This window comes from Patagioenas fasciata, chromosome 3 (genome assembly GCF_037038585.1).
Source record: "Patagioenas fasciata isolate bPatFas1 chromosome 3, bPatFas1.hap1, whole genome shotgun sequence".
NCBI classification, from domain to species: domain Eukaryota; kingdom Metazoa; phylum Chordata; class Aves; order Columbiformes; family Columbidae; genus Patagioenas; species Patagioenas fasciata.
The window spans coordinates 100034359-100051120 of record NC_092522.1 but is presented as its reverse complement, the minus strand read 5'-3'; the positions used below and the strand labels follow the sequence as shown (position 1 = coordinate 100051120).

Below are 16762 nucleotides of genomic sequence, written 5' to 3'. Positions count from 1 at the left end.
TCCCTAGTAACTTAGAAGAGATTTGTCAGCTATAAAAGCACACAGGAGCAACTGATAAAAAGGTAATGCTAAGAAAATGCACTCCAAATGGATTACGAGGTAACAAAGTCAACACAGGCATACATGTCAGAGTGACAGCTTGTATTTGCTAATGCCGTATGTGTGAGCTGGTTAGTGAGAGCTGCTGAATCTGGCGTAATACATGAGCATATCAGTTTCAACAAACACTGAGACAGGTTTTATTTCAGCTTTAACACATATTGCAAAATCACAAATGCATTAAACCAAGAGGGTACATGACAATTCCTTAACAGACAGATCATCTCTTTGACATCAGTTTCAAAGGACTAAGTTGACTTTGGCTGTAGTCCTTCTGCCTGCTGTGTTATTGCAGCAATGAATATCAACACTGCCTAAGAGCAGGACCGTAGAGAAAAACGATCTTAAAAAAAATAGCACAACAAAAGAAAAGCACTGACCAGCAAATCAAGAACTGGAAAGCAAGTGTCACTCATTCATTTCTCCAGATTGATTCTTCTGTTTAGTCAGTTCTCTAGATATTTCACAATCATTAAAGACAACATAAGGCTATCTGAAAAATCATAGACAAATTCAGTGGCAGAGAATACTCATCTTCAGGTATCACAGTGACTAAACAATATTTCTAACCCTTAAAGATAACTCAATGAAAAAACAGGTAAATCTTATACATTCACACAGCTCTTCAGACAAGTATTTTATTTCAACAGCACTGATCCCAAACACAGGAATTTTACTTTGCAGACTTGCAGTCTTCATTTTGTGACTCCTTATTACAATAATAAAATTTTATGAACTCAAATGATGCTATTAAGAAAGGAAAATTAGGCAAAGCCTCTCTGGACTTATTCACAAGACCAGAATATTCATTTCTTCTTTCCATAAACTCTGATTACACATGAAAATGAAACATTAAAGTGCTGGTCCAGAGCCAAGTTGCCCTAATGCATAAAAGTTTGAACGACAAAGCAAGCTGCTACTGGAAGACTGTAGCACTATCCATGTACGGCATCCATGTCATTGCCATCTTATGAAAGGCACCGAACAACAATTATGCCCATTACTAACAGAACTGATCAGCTTCTCCAAAGAGCACACCAGCTGTGCCCTTAGAAGAACATAGTATCTTGACAGGCCAAAGAGGACAGTATTCAACTTTCTAGCTATGCCAACAACATGGGAAAAACTGCTGTGGGAATATGGAAGAAAATTCCAGTGACATGACATTGGTCAGCTGTTGAACCTTCACAGGTTCAGACCAGGGCACAGACCAAAGGCTGCCCTGGGAAATCCAGCATACATTCTCCATTGCCCTGGCACAGGTAAAACCATCTCTGTGTAATTCTGTGAGATCTGTGCAGTGGCTTTGATATATAGAGCAACAGAGGAAAGTTTCCAAGGTATAGAAGTAAGTACCTAATTTGTTTCCAATAAGACTCAGAGTACTCAGTCAATACATATTCCTTCTCTACTTCTGCAAGCTCTCAGAGCTTATCCCATCCTCTTTCAGTATTTACAGAGGACTATCAGCAAAACAGACAAGGAGACATCACGTCCCCACATTCCAACAGTGTGATCACAAGATTCAGCACTCTGATGCTGTTTCTTGATACCATTCAACAAACATACATACATATAATCTTTATAACAACACAGCAATAGGAACAGCTGCTCATGGAAGCCAAGTACCTGGATGCAAGCCTTCCAGAGTCAGAGAGTTACTTCAGGGTGAAGTGACAGCAGTGTCCTCAGTGGGGGACACTGAGAGGGACTAAAAGAGGAAGCATCCCTAGTGGTGGGTCACTCTGACTATAAGCATAACGATTTAGAAGTTTGGAAGCACTGGAGAGCAGCAGCACCATCACACCACTTACAGTTCTTGCTGTATTTTCGAAGAGATGTAGTCCTGACTGCTTTATTTTATGCTGAACTCAAAGTTGCCTGTGTGAGCGATGCATGCTCATTGCAGAGGTACTGTATTAGCCCTTGATCTTAAGGGCAATACATGCCTATTCTGTGAAGCCAAAGATTAGGTGTTAAAATGCTCCACACAGTCAAAACGATGCCAGCCCAGGAAAGCAGAGCAGCAGCACTTTACGTGCCTAACAGACTTTAGTAGCGAGAACATGAGATGTCTCAGGATCCTCAGTCACACTACAAGTAAAGAAGGATTTTGTGGGGATTGCTGACCTGGACCCACAGGCTTAAATTAATCCCAGGTGGCACTTTTGGCACATAAACATTCAGGTTTTTTTGAATCTGGCTCTACATTTCTTCCTCCCTTGTAACAATCCTGACAAACAATCTATTTGTCTGTGACCTCCACCCTGGATTACTATAATTCACTATGTGGTTGAAGCTGAACGTGAGGGTAAAGCACAGGCTCCAGATGTGACTGCTCATCTTTTCCAATGCTCACATCGTTACAGAATAACAGACCTGCATTTAAGGCTCTCCACAAGCTCCCACGTAGTTTCTAAAACAGACCCAAAAAAGAACCAAGGCATTTTAGGCTGTTCATCCCCATGATTTAATAGGTGCCCTGTTTCAGTGCATAGGGACTGTTAAGACCCTCAGAATCACAAACAAGGCAGCCCAGATGCCGAGAAGCCTGGGATGCACTACACACACAGGCATATCTGAAAACTCCTCCAGAGTTTCCTAGTGCTAAAGTTTGCAATCCTTCATGGTAGTTAGGAACTTAAATGTCTAGAACTCTCAAAGAACTGAAGCAGAGTCTCTTATTCTACAGCTCTACATAGGTATTTTATTTAATGCAAAAGTTGCAGTGGTAGTAGTGAAACCACTCACTTTTATCTATATTGTAGTTACCATACATACCCAAACGGTGGACAGTAGCAGTTCATTTCCTCACTTGGCCTATAGTTGAAGCTCTAACCACCATCTTCAAGGGAAAAAAACAAGCACCTTATCTGCTGCAGAGACTTTTTTTTTCTTGTGATCTTTCTGGTCTCAGGAATTTTGAATTCCATCCTACCCAGTGGGACTAACTCACCTAGATTTATTAGAAAATGAGTTCTTTTTCAGTTCTGTATATAGCCTGTGGTTAGATCCATTGATTAAGTTGTCAAAAACTGCATTTGAATCTCCTCAGGCCGAGTATCAATCTAATCTCAGATCAGTTGTTTAGCCCAGCATTCGGGATAGTATTTAAAAGGTGGTTTGCATCACAAGTATGTTTTTTGATGGGGTGACTTCACTTTCACTCTGTGAGAACCTCAGTCTTTCTCATCTCAGTTAAACATGCTCCCATGTTCTTGGCTGGAAGAACACTCATCAGGTCCTACATGAGAACAGCACTTTTCAGCTCAAAATGAGCTTCTGTGCCTGCACAGAAACAAACTAAAGAGGAAAATTTATCGCTAAACAAGAAAGTATTACAGTGTGGTTAGTCACCTTCAGGGGTAAATGGCACCTGAATTTGGGAGTCTTCAGGACATCAATTCCGGCAACTATTTTAGATTTAACTACTGGTTACTAGACTAGGTACATCCTAAGTACTGCTGTAGATTCCTCACTTCTTCACAGAATTTTAAAATCTGTGAATGGTTCAAGACCCGGTTTTATTAAACTGCGTGTTTTGATATATGAGCCACAGTTGCTGCTAAAATAATGAAACCCCAGCTGAAACATGGGAAAATGAGGCTGGAGCACTTTCTGTGGTGATCCAACTATGCATCCAGACAAGGGCAAGCAAATGAGGGTGTTCATGTTTTTAAGGGTACATTAAAGTCTTCTCACGAGATACCACAAGAAGGGGTGTAATTTAGTATAAGTAAGATATTTCCTGTATCACTTGAACACATTTCTTTGCTTATTCTTTGACTCTTATGGTAAGAGAGAAACAATGTAGTTTATAGTAGTTCTGACTATCATTACAGTATAAAAAGGGTAGAGGTTTTATATGAAATTTATAGCTTTGATTTACCTACCATGCAAAGTTTGACTTTCTTAAGCTGTGCCAACTCTAAACTACAAGACTAGCTAACAGATCTCAGAAAAAGTTCAGTTTCAAAGGCAAGCTGAGACTTAGCTGTAACTTGGCAAAGTTGAATTCCAGACAAAAATGATTCAGCCTTTTCATTCTTTACATATTATCTTTTACTTTCTCTTATCTTACCTTTGCCCAGTTTTTCACATTCTGGAGGAAAATGAAGAATATGAAAAAAGATCATAGTCCAGGGTATTTGACTTCCATTATGACAGACTATTTTCAGAAAAAAAAAAATCAGGGATAAGGACACAGAGAATTACTGAAGGATCCTACACAACTAACCAATAAAAGTACTGATGTTTTAGACTGAAAAAATGAAAGTATTTTCATGGCACATTTGAACACTTTATATATAGGATAAGGCTCTTTGAATTTGTTCATTGTTGACTTAAAAATTGCAATGCCGTTCACTGCCATCTTGATGAACTAAGACATTGAAAAGTACAGTATCACTATCGGTACAGCACAAAGAAAAACTCTAAGTTGAACCCTTCATGTAATGTAGTTGAGCAGAATATTATTATTCTCAAAAATTCATTACATAAGTGAGAATGTCAATTCATAGACTATGGAATAAAAAATCAAATTTTTAGATGAGACCTTAGACAAAAATTTAGTCTTTTCTATACTACTACTACCCTGAACGATGGCTGAAAACCTTGTAAAGTTTTAATTGCTTCATATAATCATGTTTTAATACAGTAGACAAAAAAAGCAACTACGACCAATTTAACATATGTAACAAATAAGATAATTTGCATTAGATTTGGAGGATCTGGCAGACTGGCATTCACCACAAAGTCTTGGAACAATTGAAAGTCATCCATATATGTAACAGATGTTAAACAGAACAAAAATTAATAAGTGCTATTGCTAAAAAAAAATCTTATGGTGAATTCAGATTTGACTCCATGTTCATAACACAACTGACTTCACAAATGAAAAGTAAAGATTCAGATAAATAAAACACGTAATATAATGGCCACACACAGTGTAAGATCTCATAAGCTACTGCAAACACTTGTACTGCTCTAAAAGTCATCTTGATTAGAAATTAACTATGTATTCACTAAAATTCATTCTACACCAGGGGAAAATGTCTTGGTGTTTATACATTTTCCCCATCTATAGAAGTATCAAGCTCAGGGTTCTGTACTACAGTCATTTATTTCTTACTTAGAAGTCATACAATTCTTGACAAGGCAGTACAGTACAATAACTCTTCCCATAATAAAATGTTATGTATGGGTTTTATTTTGATTCTTTGCTGAAATGGTTTTCCTATATTTGTTTTCTTGATATAAATGTCCTTGGTCAGTGTAGATGACAAATGTAATTAAGCCGCAAAAAAATCCATTCAATTGATCGTTGCAGTATTGAAGGAAGCTTGTGCAACCTTTGAGTTTGTTTTCTTGTTCAAAGCTGTACAGATGAAGTTTCCAGCTTCCATCACTGTATAAAGATTTACTCCCTAAAAAAGAGATGAAAAATGTTAAGAATAATACATGCATATGTTGAAAATGCTTAAACCCCACGCTTTTTTGCTTTCAGGTCTAATTTTTGCAAACAAAGGTCCTGATTCATGTGATAGGTCAGTAATGGAGATCAGTGGAGTTACAGTGATGTACACAATAGTCACAGCTTCCAGTTTTTTGGAAGGCTCTACCACTTGAGAATGACTTCTTATGCTAACAATAGTGGACCAAATACTCCATTAATATATTTCAAACTCAAAAGCCTGGAATAAAAAACTGCAAGAAGTTAGAAGAAAAATACAGTGTCTACACATGTGCTGTACTTATTTATCACCCAGCAATAAGGAACTTCATCTTTAGAAGTATCCCATTTGCAGCTCAGGAAAATGGAAGAAACACCTTCGTATTGGCAACTGATATCAGTGGAAGACGGGGTCCTGTATTCTCTTGAATAAAGACAATCTCCTTTTTGAGGAAGTTCCTTTCAATGCAAAATTACAATTTACATTGCTAGCATGACTGAGCAAAAAATTGCATCTGCTTGTTCTGTCCATGCTAAAAATATGTTCCTTGAGCAACCTTTTCTTAACTAACATAAGATACATATCAGTACTGCTGGATTGCTAAAAAGAAATCAGATCACTTATTAAGGAGGAAAAAAATACTCATTATTAATCTCCTGGATTACTTAGTAAAAGTTTTAGAGTTATATCGTATAAGTGACATAAGTGCTTGCTCCAAAAACTGGAATTTAGAAGCCAGTAAAGTTCCTGTGGAAGGGATGTGAAAGGGGACTTTGAACTACCAGTACACTGAGCAGTCACATAAAACTGGAAGAAGTGTGTCACTCAACACTAAAGTGTACAAGATGTGTTGCATCAAAAATACACTTTCATAATACTTATGGATTTATGCACTAAAGTTCAGACCAAGACCTGATTTAGATGCTTAATCCTTTAGTTGGATCTAGCACTTCTATCTGTGTTCTACAGTAAACTCTGCCTTTTTCATTCTTCGAACTGCTGAAAACTGTTAATGAGAATAGAAATTACTTCAGGAAAATGTAATCAAAAACATTTTAAATTTGAATTAAAAAATGCTTCAAAGTTTCAATTAGCTCTAGCATATAGAACCATCTAAACATATTGTTCAAATTCCTCATTTTATAACTGTCTCATTTTAATAGAGTTATAACAAGGGCGATTTCAGCTCATTCTGTTTATCCTTTATTGGTTATTACTTACGCATAGTTTGTAGAGTGCTATTGCACATAACAAAATCTAAAAAATTCTTAGAGCATCTGTGCTTTTTTACTAGGAAGAAATGTGAAACATACCACTATAGACATACTTGGTAGCTAGATTATGGAAGACGGCAAAATAACCCCACAGATTATACAAAATACACATTTTCAGCACTGTAACACTGTATAATGTGATATGTGTTGATAAGAAACATATGTTCACAGTTTACATTAATTGAATGGAATACAAGCATATTGCCTTTTATATTATCTTTTTTATGTAAGTGTTGTGAATCAAAGAGGATTACCATGAGGGCACAAAACCCAGCATTCACAAGCATGACTCGCAGATGGGGATGGGAAAGAGCAGTGACAAGTGTTTGTAAGGCTGTTGAGTCAAAATAATATGTCTTCAGACAGATACTCAGAAATGTACTTAAGTGTACTTGGTAACCACTCCATATATCCAGAATTATTCCTTGACACCAAGGAACGACATCATGAAACACAATTACCTCCAATAGTCTATACGAATGTGGATAAGTGCCTTAAGTCAGAAAATGTTCTGCCAGAAGGCAAAGTCCTTTAGCTCCCATTGATTCCAATTAATCAGTTCTCATTCAGCATTTATAAATACGAAGTCTATTATCTCTCTGAATTTCAGTTTTGGTGTCAGTAATGTGAGGCTAACAGTACTTAGTTGCTTCTCAGAAAGGCTTATTGCTTGCCAAGCACTTTGAAGGCATCATAAGTACAAATACTAATACTGTACTTACATAAGAACTATATAGACACTGTTTTTATAGAAAGTACATGCCTTCCTACAAATTTCCATAAGCATTAATGATCTATGACGTAATTAACTATCCATTACCGTGGCACAGCCAAAAAATCTCTTCATAGATGGGCTCTGCTAGAACATTATTTCACATTTAGCCTGCTAGAGATTCATTTCACGCATAATTTCTTGGTTACATGTTCTTAAGAACAGTATAGAACAAGCATTAATTATTATTTTGATGTACCTCGTCAATCTGAACTCAATAATGTGTTCTTAATACTGTCCATCCTTTGGCTGACACTTTAGATGACTTCAGTCAACAAAATGAAAGCTTTAGTGCATAGCTGAGAGAAACATGAGAAAGTGGTCCTTGCAAATGAACAGCATTAGTAATTATAATTTCATTTGGTGCCATTACACAAAAAGGGCCATATTAATAGATTTTCGCCATAATGATTTTACAGAATTGGCCATGGTACCAGAACAAACCAACACTGCAGAGACCAAAGCTCATCTATTAAGGTAATAATGTTGAGGCTCTGTGTCTCTCACCCAGTAAACTACTCTTTTCTTAATGGGCCAGAAAAGGGTCAAGAAGCAAAGCTTTGTGTTTTTCTATTGTATAATCTATTTTTTTTTAAAGGAAAACTAATTGTTTGATGGTGAGTTTTTCATCTCTGCGGGATTTGGTATCAAACTTTAGGAAAGCAAGATTGCTGTTTGGACACCAGATCATTAATAGATTAATAAATCTTATTAAGAAGCTTGGAACAAGGTATATTTCATTTAATCAGGCTATTTTTATTTGTACTGTTCAGAAACAAGTTCCATGACCCTTTCACGTCAAGGAGCTCTTTCAGCGTGTGTGCCACGCTGAACTGTAACCCACAGACAAGTAATAAGTTCCCCAGTAACTGAAGTAGTTGTATTCCAGACATCAGGCTTTTCAATTTCTTTCTGCAGTAGTTTAAATACATGTTACAGTTTTGGCAGCTCCTTATATTTTCTTCTTTGAGCTTGACTCTCAAAGTCTATGTCTAAGTTAAAGGTAAAGTCATATTGCTTGAGTTAGTACAAACTGATTAAGCCACATTTCCAGAACAATGATGACCAACGGTAAGAGCAAAGAGCACATTCTTCAGAGAAGGCAGCATTAGTTTGTTCCCAGAAATACAGAATAATTAACATGCCAGCCAAGCCAGGGATACTACATGTGTGCTTGTGAAGTGTGGGTGCTCACTGGCAAGGTACTTTAAAGTGCAGTTCAGCGTAGATAAGATGCTTTCTCCTCTCCTCCAAGAACAGGGGTGGAAATAAAAGTGACTGTGAAGCCTGCTAGCCAGTAACAGATTTTGAACAATTTTGAAATATATTAAGTGGGTACCTGAGAAATAGCGATGGCCTGTGCCTGAGCTCTGAACACCACAATTTTTTTCTACTTCAGAGCCAGAAAAAATGAGAAAAACTTATTGAGAACTATGAACCAAATCCAAAGCTCTGTGAAAAAAGCTGACATATACTCAGTCTTTCCACTGTAGAGCTGATCAGCCTTCTGGGGCAATGTACACAGCACCGAAATTTTTGTGGTTACTGAGGCCAAGCTGTGACTCAAAGCACTTGCTACTGAGCTACTCATAGTTTTAGGTAGCGAAAGGGGGGTCATTCAAATTCCTGTCAAATATGCAAACCAGTTCTACTCTAAATTGCTAGTAAAGACAACATAATTAAAGCACTGAGTTCGCAAAAACTACTATTTGCTCCCAATGTTTTAATGTACAGCACAAGTAACTGTTAGGTAAGTATTGTATGTTTTCTAGAAAAATATATTTTTTTTCCTTAAAGTCTTAATTAGAAAGTAAAAATATCTTACTGTATTGATCCCCAGACCATGAAGCATGTATATCACATCCTCTGTGGCTACATTTCCAGTAGCACCTTTTGCATAGGGACAGCCACCCAGTCCTGCAACTGATGAATCTACTACAGCGACTCCCATCTGGAAGATAACAACACAAAAATGCAACATCAGCAGAGAGTATTATTCATAATTATTCAGAAATAGCAGGTTATATATTTTAGTTACCATGGATAAAATACACTTTTCTGCACAAATGGGTATTTTTCTCAGAGAAAATTCCTTATAACGGCTTTATAAGGGAAGACTTTTTAAACACAGGATATGGAAGAGAGAACTAATGGTCCATTACATATGATTTTGGCAGATAACATGATTGCTCTTCTAGAGCCAGAGTTTTATGTCTTTTCTCTCTTTATCTCTGTACATGGTTTTAAGTAGCCTACATCTGTTCCTGCAAAGGCTTACATGCAACCAAAGACAATCAATAATTTTATTCAAATGTGTAATGTTAAGTATATTTGTAAGTCTTTGCAAGTTGGAAGTCTTAATATTAGCATCTGATTTATGTGTCATCCAAAAGATTTTGGGACATCTACCCTCTAAAATGTGTTTTGTATTAATGGCTATTCTTCTACAAAGAAGTTCCCTCCTAGCATTTTCTCTCATTCTTTTTCCTCATGAAACCACTATGTAAATAATTTTTTAATTCTTGTCTTAGAGGAAGACTACGATGTATTTTCACCCAAATTGAACACAACAATGTAAGGCAGAATTAAATTTTGCCAGATCTGTTAAAGAGTTCATGAGTTTAAATCAACTGGAAATAAAAGAACTATATCCTGGTGAGTCTGACCCATTGTTTATCATATTCACCAGTCTAGAAGAAAACACGACCCCCAAAAATAGCAAATTTCACACCCTAGCACAGTCCTGCAGCAGCATTCAGAAGCCTAGTTTTTAAGATGCTTAGAATAACTGAATAACTTGGATATCATGGATGTTCTCCATAGATATAGGTTCCAAACTTTGAATATTTTTAAGGGAGAACTTCATGCACAGTGTAAAGCTTTCTCACTTAAATTAAGACTTAAAAACACAGCCAGCTGTCATAAATTCATGATTCTCTCATTTTTATTTTCTTTCTACTACATCCAAGCTCCTTGTCTCTCCTGATAGTAAATCAGTTACCAGCTCTGCCCCACAGATAATACTAAATTTCCTATGGGATAAAGCCCTCCAGGGGAGATTGGTCAGGGAGGGAAAGTAAAATATCCTGTGAATTCCACTGACTTGTTTAATGAGCTCCCCAACCCTCTCCTTCCTGTGACTAGATTTTAAAATAAAGCTGAAATTGGGAAGCATTTTTTTCTGTTTTAACATGTTAGGTATGTGATCCAGGACACTGGGTCTCCTTTGTTAGAGAAAACTCTTCAGACTTCCCCTTGAAGAAGATTAGATGTCTTTAGAGGCAGCCAGGCTCTAGAGATAATAAGAAGCAGGCAATGACATTAGGCAGACAGGTCATCAGATCTTCAAAGACACCAGTTTCTCTCTACCTTAAGCACACTAGAGGGTTTTCCTCCCTCTAGGGCTAATTTAGGGAGACATAACACCAGAAGTTTAGAAGTCAGGCAGACAGAATCAGGGTACAATCACAGCTCAAAAAAAGGACAGAAGTTCCTGTGGTTTTCAACACCCTGGCTTTGAGTCCGGAGAGATTCGGAGTTTAAACCAAGCCTGTTACTCACATTTGCAAGTCAGTAAGATCAGCTTAGAGGCCAAACTGCCCAACAATCTGATTTCTGTTGGTCTCCTGAGGGATCTTTCTGTCCCCGTAGGTCAGACTGGGAGCCTGAGCTTCTCCTTCACAGCCACAAATACAACTGGTTGGCAAGTGAGGCAAAAAATTATGTTCTACATTTTGCAGTTGCCAAGTCCCCTTTCCAAATATACCCATCAGTGGTTTTTTTTTTTTAGTTCTGAAATAAACTTCCCTAATGTTTTTTGTATTTGCTTCTAGTTTTAACAGTGCTTTCCACAGTTTTATCATTGGCCTTACAGACTCTTTGAAGTATCAACATTTCTGGAGGGCAATAATAAAAGAATAATCAAATGAAGCATTGTCTCAGGTCCTATTCTCAGGCAGAGAACATCATCTTGAGCTAGGTAGCTGCTCAAAGGCTGTAATAAAGACCTCAAAGGAGCTGAGCTGCACAACCTTGACAGGCAAGACAGTACTGTTTAATGTTGTACACACAATGAGACTCTCTAAGAAGGGATATTGTACTTTAAAGTATGCTAATCTGTGAATTATGGAGTGAATCACCAAAGTACATGTTTCACATTTCAGCCACTTGTCACACACTTTGTTTGTGTAACCCACCGGTCAGAAAATGTGTTATACAACACATCTGTGTCCAATACATAGAGGATATGCGTTTATGATAGTTTTCAACTAGAAATTCTGTCTCTTCTTGCGCTAGTTGCTAAGATTCATACATTTACTCTGGAAGTCATTCCTTCAAGCTCCACAGTGGCATCTGTTGGGCTTGCAAGTGGCCCTGCAGAAACACACCTAAGGCCCCTTAGTGAAAAGACGACTGGTACAGTGAAGGTCTAGGGAAGAGAAAAGGGAGACTAACATAGAGAAGTGCTGGTACGACACAAGCCTGCATCCCACTACCATGCCTGCTCTTTCAGGCTGACTTTAAGATTTCCATCAGAAAGGATTGTTTCAGGGATGAAAAGGAAGAATAAAGTGTCCTTCATGGAGTCCCCTGCCAGCTGTCAGGTTATGTCATAACTGCTAGAGTATTCTTCTAGATGTACTTACTGTCTGTAAGTTTTACATGGGGATAAAAGCTATAGGCAAATAATGTGCTGAGCTACTTCGCAGCTGCCACACTCCCAGGGAAGAGCAACAGAATCAGAAATAGCTTTATTAACATATAAGCAGTCAGTTTCTAACCCCAGTGAATTATCTCATGAAATGCTCACCCTTATGCAAGAATGGGAAAAACAGTAACTAGACTGTATTTAGTCACAATTAAAGTGGCACCTGAAAACCACCAGAAAAGTTTTCCAGTTCAAAGCTGGGAGAGCCTGCCCCTGTGGGTTGTCGCTTATATCGCTCAGTAGCCTGCTCCCATGCTTCATAGGGTTCTCACCGTGAGAAAAAAAAAAAAAAAATAAAAAAAAAGAAACACTGTACTGCCAGCTTTAAAAGGCTGTGTCTTCTAAAGGCACTGGATATAAATTTCTTGATACACTTGAACAAATACTTGTGATGCCACCATAATTGTGCATTTGCAGTGCAAGTCTCATAACACCGCGGTACATGTTGCTTAATATTGCTTGTTCAAAGTGTTTCTGAATATGTGGAGGGGTATGGGATACCACAGCAACATAAAGGTAAGATAAAATACATATCTTTGTCTAAGCACATCCTGGTACTCTTGGGCAGCCTCATCTGAGTTAATTCAAACTTCCTCTACTGGAAACTGGAGTGAGCTCAGTCATTTTAGTCTATCGTACATGCAAGACCATAAAAAATGATGTCTTCTGCTGGGTAAGCCATGAGACTAGAAACCTCCAGATGACCAACAGGGATAATTGCTCTGTCTTTTAAACCATCAACTATGCTGGCTAAACAGAAAAAGGAGAAAGTCTAGCCACAGCTTTACATTGGTAACATCCTCGGTGTGGCAGCCTTCATCCTAGTACAGGACAGTTAAATCATTAATTCCCAGAAACAGTATATAAACATGTTTATGTCTCTCTAATGGTATCTGCATCAGGATGGATTTGCCATTTTAACATTCAGTCAGTTGTTGACAAGGTCTTGACATGGTGTACACAACACAGCAGCTCTGATTGACCTCCAAATCTGACATGTCTTCAAATCAGTGCTCTTAATATGCAATGAGTGGGTGTCTTTGCCTTTAAGATATTGTCCTTTGAAGTTTTCTTCACAGTACTTCAGATAAGATGTCAGCTGCAACATACTGCTCGTTCAGCAGCAGGCTCTGCTGCTTCTGTCAGGTCTTGCATATGGTACAGGCAAACATAATGTGCTTTCTGATTTGTATGCAGAATCTGCAGTTCATCTCCAGTGTGGCCCCATTGAAAAAGTCCTTAAATAATCCATATTCCAAGCTCCATTCTAACAGTGCTAAAAACAGATGTTGGAAAACATCCTTCGCAGCACTACTAACTAATTTGGAGGTTAATATTACAGCACAGCCTGTCCAAGCACAGAGTCTGAAATAGCACCTAATAAATAACTTCTCTGCAAGTTTGAGCAGCTATGAAGCTGTTTTGCTTTTGCAGCCATTAAAAGTATAAGGGGCTCTAAAAGAAAAGCTAAAAATTGACATAATGTGTAAAACAAGGCCTCTTCATCACATGTCTAATATTTTTCAGGCTTTTTAAAGAGATAATGAGGTTCAAGCCTTTCAACAATCTGAGCCTGCAAAACATTCACTGTCAATATGAGATCTTTAAAAAGCCCACAGTTTCGTTGTTGCTTCCTGACAGGCACTAAATTGTGCTGAGATTCATGGGAAGTTGCACTGTAGCTATTTTGTAGAGTATGTCCTAGACGAGCACTCACTGAGCTGCTCACGTCTGGACGTGCGTGGGGGGTGAACAACAGCTTGGATTCCAGGACAACTTCAGTGCTCCAATCTTTTTTGACACTTGCAGAATTTTGATAATCACTGACACTGGTTCCTGAACACCTTCCAAACTTTGGCTTTGGCTAGCTTTAGCTTACTCTCTAGAGGCAGAAGATTTTTTGCTCCTGTCCTGTGCTAACTTCCTAATTCCCCAATGAGAGAGCAAGGAATTAAATTCATCACCTTTGTCAAATAGCCAGTTTTAACAGGAAATCATTATTGCCACTGAATAATAAATGCTTTGTGTTTCTCAGTTTGCTTTACTACCTCCCCATAACTTCTTGTTGGGACAGTCGGTCTCCTTCCTTACTGATCTTTAAACCTGGCTTTGTCTGACAGAAAATTAACTTTGTCCCTTTTTAAAAAATGGCAAGATCAGCGGCAGTAACTCCAGGGATGTATTAGGTATACACCAGAAACTATAAACCAGGTCTCTCATAAACTGGGAATTTTTTTTTAAAGGTGAGATTTTGAAACTATAATATCAAGGATTCCAGGTATGCATAAAACAGGTATCCAATAGGAAAAAATCTGTTGTGCCAGAAAGTTTAGAGGCCACAGCACTGTAAAGTTCAGTACCATGGTGCCTCAAAGATAGGTGTGCATATATATGAAAAGGTATCAGTATAGTAGCTCAGCATTTACTCAAGGAAGGGAGGTGGTAGGGAGGAAGAAGCAAAAGGAGTTGCTACGCACATTAGGTCAGACCGTGCACACAGCACAGCAGCACGGGACTAACGCTGCCAACTGCTCGGTCCTGCAGCCCTGCCAGTGCGGGCTGGCTCTGCTGGGGGTGGTCCTGGCCTTGGGCATCAGGCTGCCACCCACCACCACCTGGTACGCCCAGCGAAAACTCCTCCTATAGAGATATAAATAATCATAGAAACATAAATAACTATGTCAGCAACACTTTGTAAAGTGGCTGCCCCCACAGAGACCCTTCTGTGAGTTATATTATCAAGCTGTCTAAAATCAAGGCTTGCCACTCCCCTTTATTTCAATAAGACAAGTGTACATAAATATTATTTTAGTATTTGAGCAATCAGAAGCATATATTTCTACATATAAGGCAATAAAATGGAGCAACATCCATCTGTGGAAAGCCCAGAAAGTTAACTACATTTCTTTCTTTATTTTTATCTGTGGTCTTGCTACAGATTAATGCATCACAAAAGAAAACACTAGTTTTCAGAGTAAACTCCATCACTACTGACCGCAGGGTGTCACTGTTACATTAAAATCTGTAATTTCCCAGTTCATTTAGTTAGAAAATTAATGCATTCAGCCCTTTCCCCTCCCAAAAAAAATCCTTTTCTCCCAAAACATACTGAGATGCGAGCAATTTGTGGGCAGACATGCTGCATAAAATAGGTTAATACAGCATTCCTTTAACTTATTGTACATATCTTTTCATATTGCTACTGACACATTTATTATAAGCAAAGCTGGCAATGACAAGTAGAGTTAAAGTTCCCTAACACTTTCCATCATAAGGCCCTACTTCCAGTTGTTTATTACTTTGTCAGCCTTTAACTGCTGGATCTTACATTTTCCATGCCTTGTCTCTGCCTCAGGCTGGATTGTTTTGGAAAGCTTTGTGAAAAATTCGTTGGCCACTTCCAAAAACAAGTTTTGGGGAAGAAAAATGAGGGTATTTTTATGCTAATATTCAATAATTCTAACAAGAGCTTCCTGAAGATATTCTTGTAGCTTTGCAGTCTCAGATTTGGCACAGAAGAAATACCGATTTTAAGAGATGACATGGTCTGGACTCAGTTACAAGCTTAAGAAAGTTCCACCTCCTTGTCAGGAACTGGTCAGCCTTGTAGTTAAAACACCTGAGGGTCAAGCGAGCAGCAGCTGACTGTGTTCCTTCCCTTAACCTTGACAAAGAGCTGTGAAGCAATTGCTCTGAAACTGAGTTGGAAAATCTGTGTCTCTGGCTGAGAATGCATCACCTGCACAGAAAGCCTCTCACTGGTGGGCTCCAGCAGCTGAGATCTGTGGTGTGGAACCAGCTTTTCAGAGAATGTTCATAGATGTTTAAGGGGAATTGATGCCATTAAAAGTGAGAGCCTGGTTTTGAGATATTAAAAAGCTTAGAAAGTCCTAATCAAAATCCTATGCCATGACAAAATTAATACTGGGAAGCAGATAGTCACAAATCACTATTAGTATTGCCTACGCTGGCATATTTTGCTCCCTTTTTGAATATGTGCACTCATTTTTATTTACAAGACAATAGGGGTTTACCAGTTTGGTGGTGTACATAATTTGAGTTGCTCCCTTGCTAAGGATCATAAAACCAGCAGGGGGAGCAGGAGACACATTTCAAGGTCTTTTTGGAGCCCATGAAGATGCGATGATCATCACAGCACTGAATGACTTTCCAGTCGCCCTTCCTTCTCTCCCCAAGCAACCCAGGGCATTGCCAGATTTCCCAGTTCAGCTGCTGCTGATTTGAAGTAAGTACTCATTGCCCCAGATGCTCTTCAGCAGAAGTTGCTGCTCTCAAGTAAACCTCTGGTGGTTTAATGGTCTGTCTGCTTGCTACACCTTGTGAAATAATCTGATCTAAAAATGTGTGTTAGTGAGGCTTGCTCTGGGAGAGGAAAATTTTGCTGGAACTGGAGAAAGCATGTTTGGAACTGCTAGCACTGGAGGTTCCATGAAGA

At 38.4% G+C, this 16762-nt stretch overlaps 1 protein-coding gene across 4 annotated transcripts in view; it reads right to left on the bottom strand.

The window, feature by feature from the left end:
- Nucleotides 1-215: 215 nt before the first annotated feature.
- Nucleotides 216-16762, bottom strand: part of HMGCLL1 (3-hydroxy-3-methylglutaryl-CoA lyase like 1) — an 85384-nt gene continuing 68837 nt past the window's right edge. For all 4 annotated transcript variants that reach the window (XM_065835515.2, XM_071806975.1, XM_065835512.2 and 1 more), the window contains 2 exons: nucleotides 9424-9549; nucleotides 216-5525 (listed from right to left, as the gene is read on the bottom strand). In XM_065835515.2, the coding sequence (XP_065691587.1) occupies nucleotides 5412-5525; nucleotides 9424-9549 (240 nt within the window). In that variant the 3' untranslated portion in view covers nucleotides 216-5411. The remainder of the gene's footprint in view (nucleotides 5526-9423; nucleotides 9550-16762) is intronic.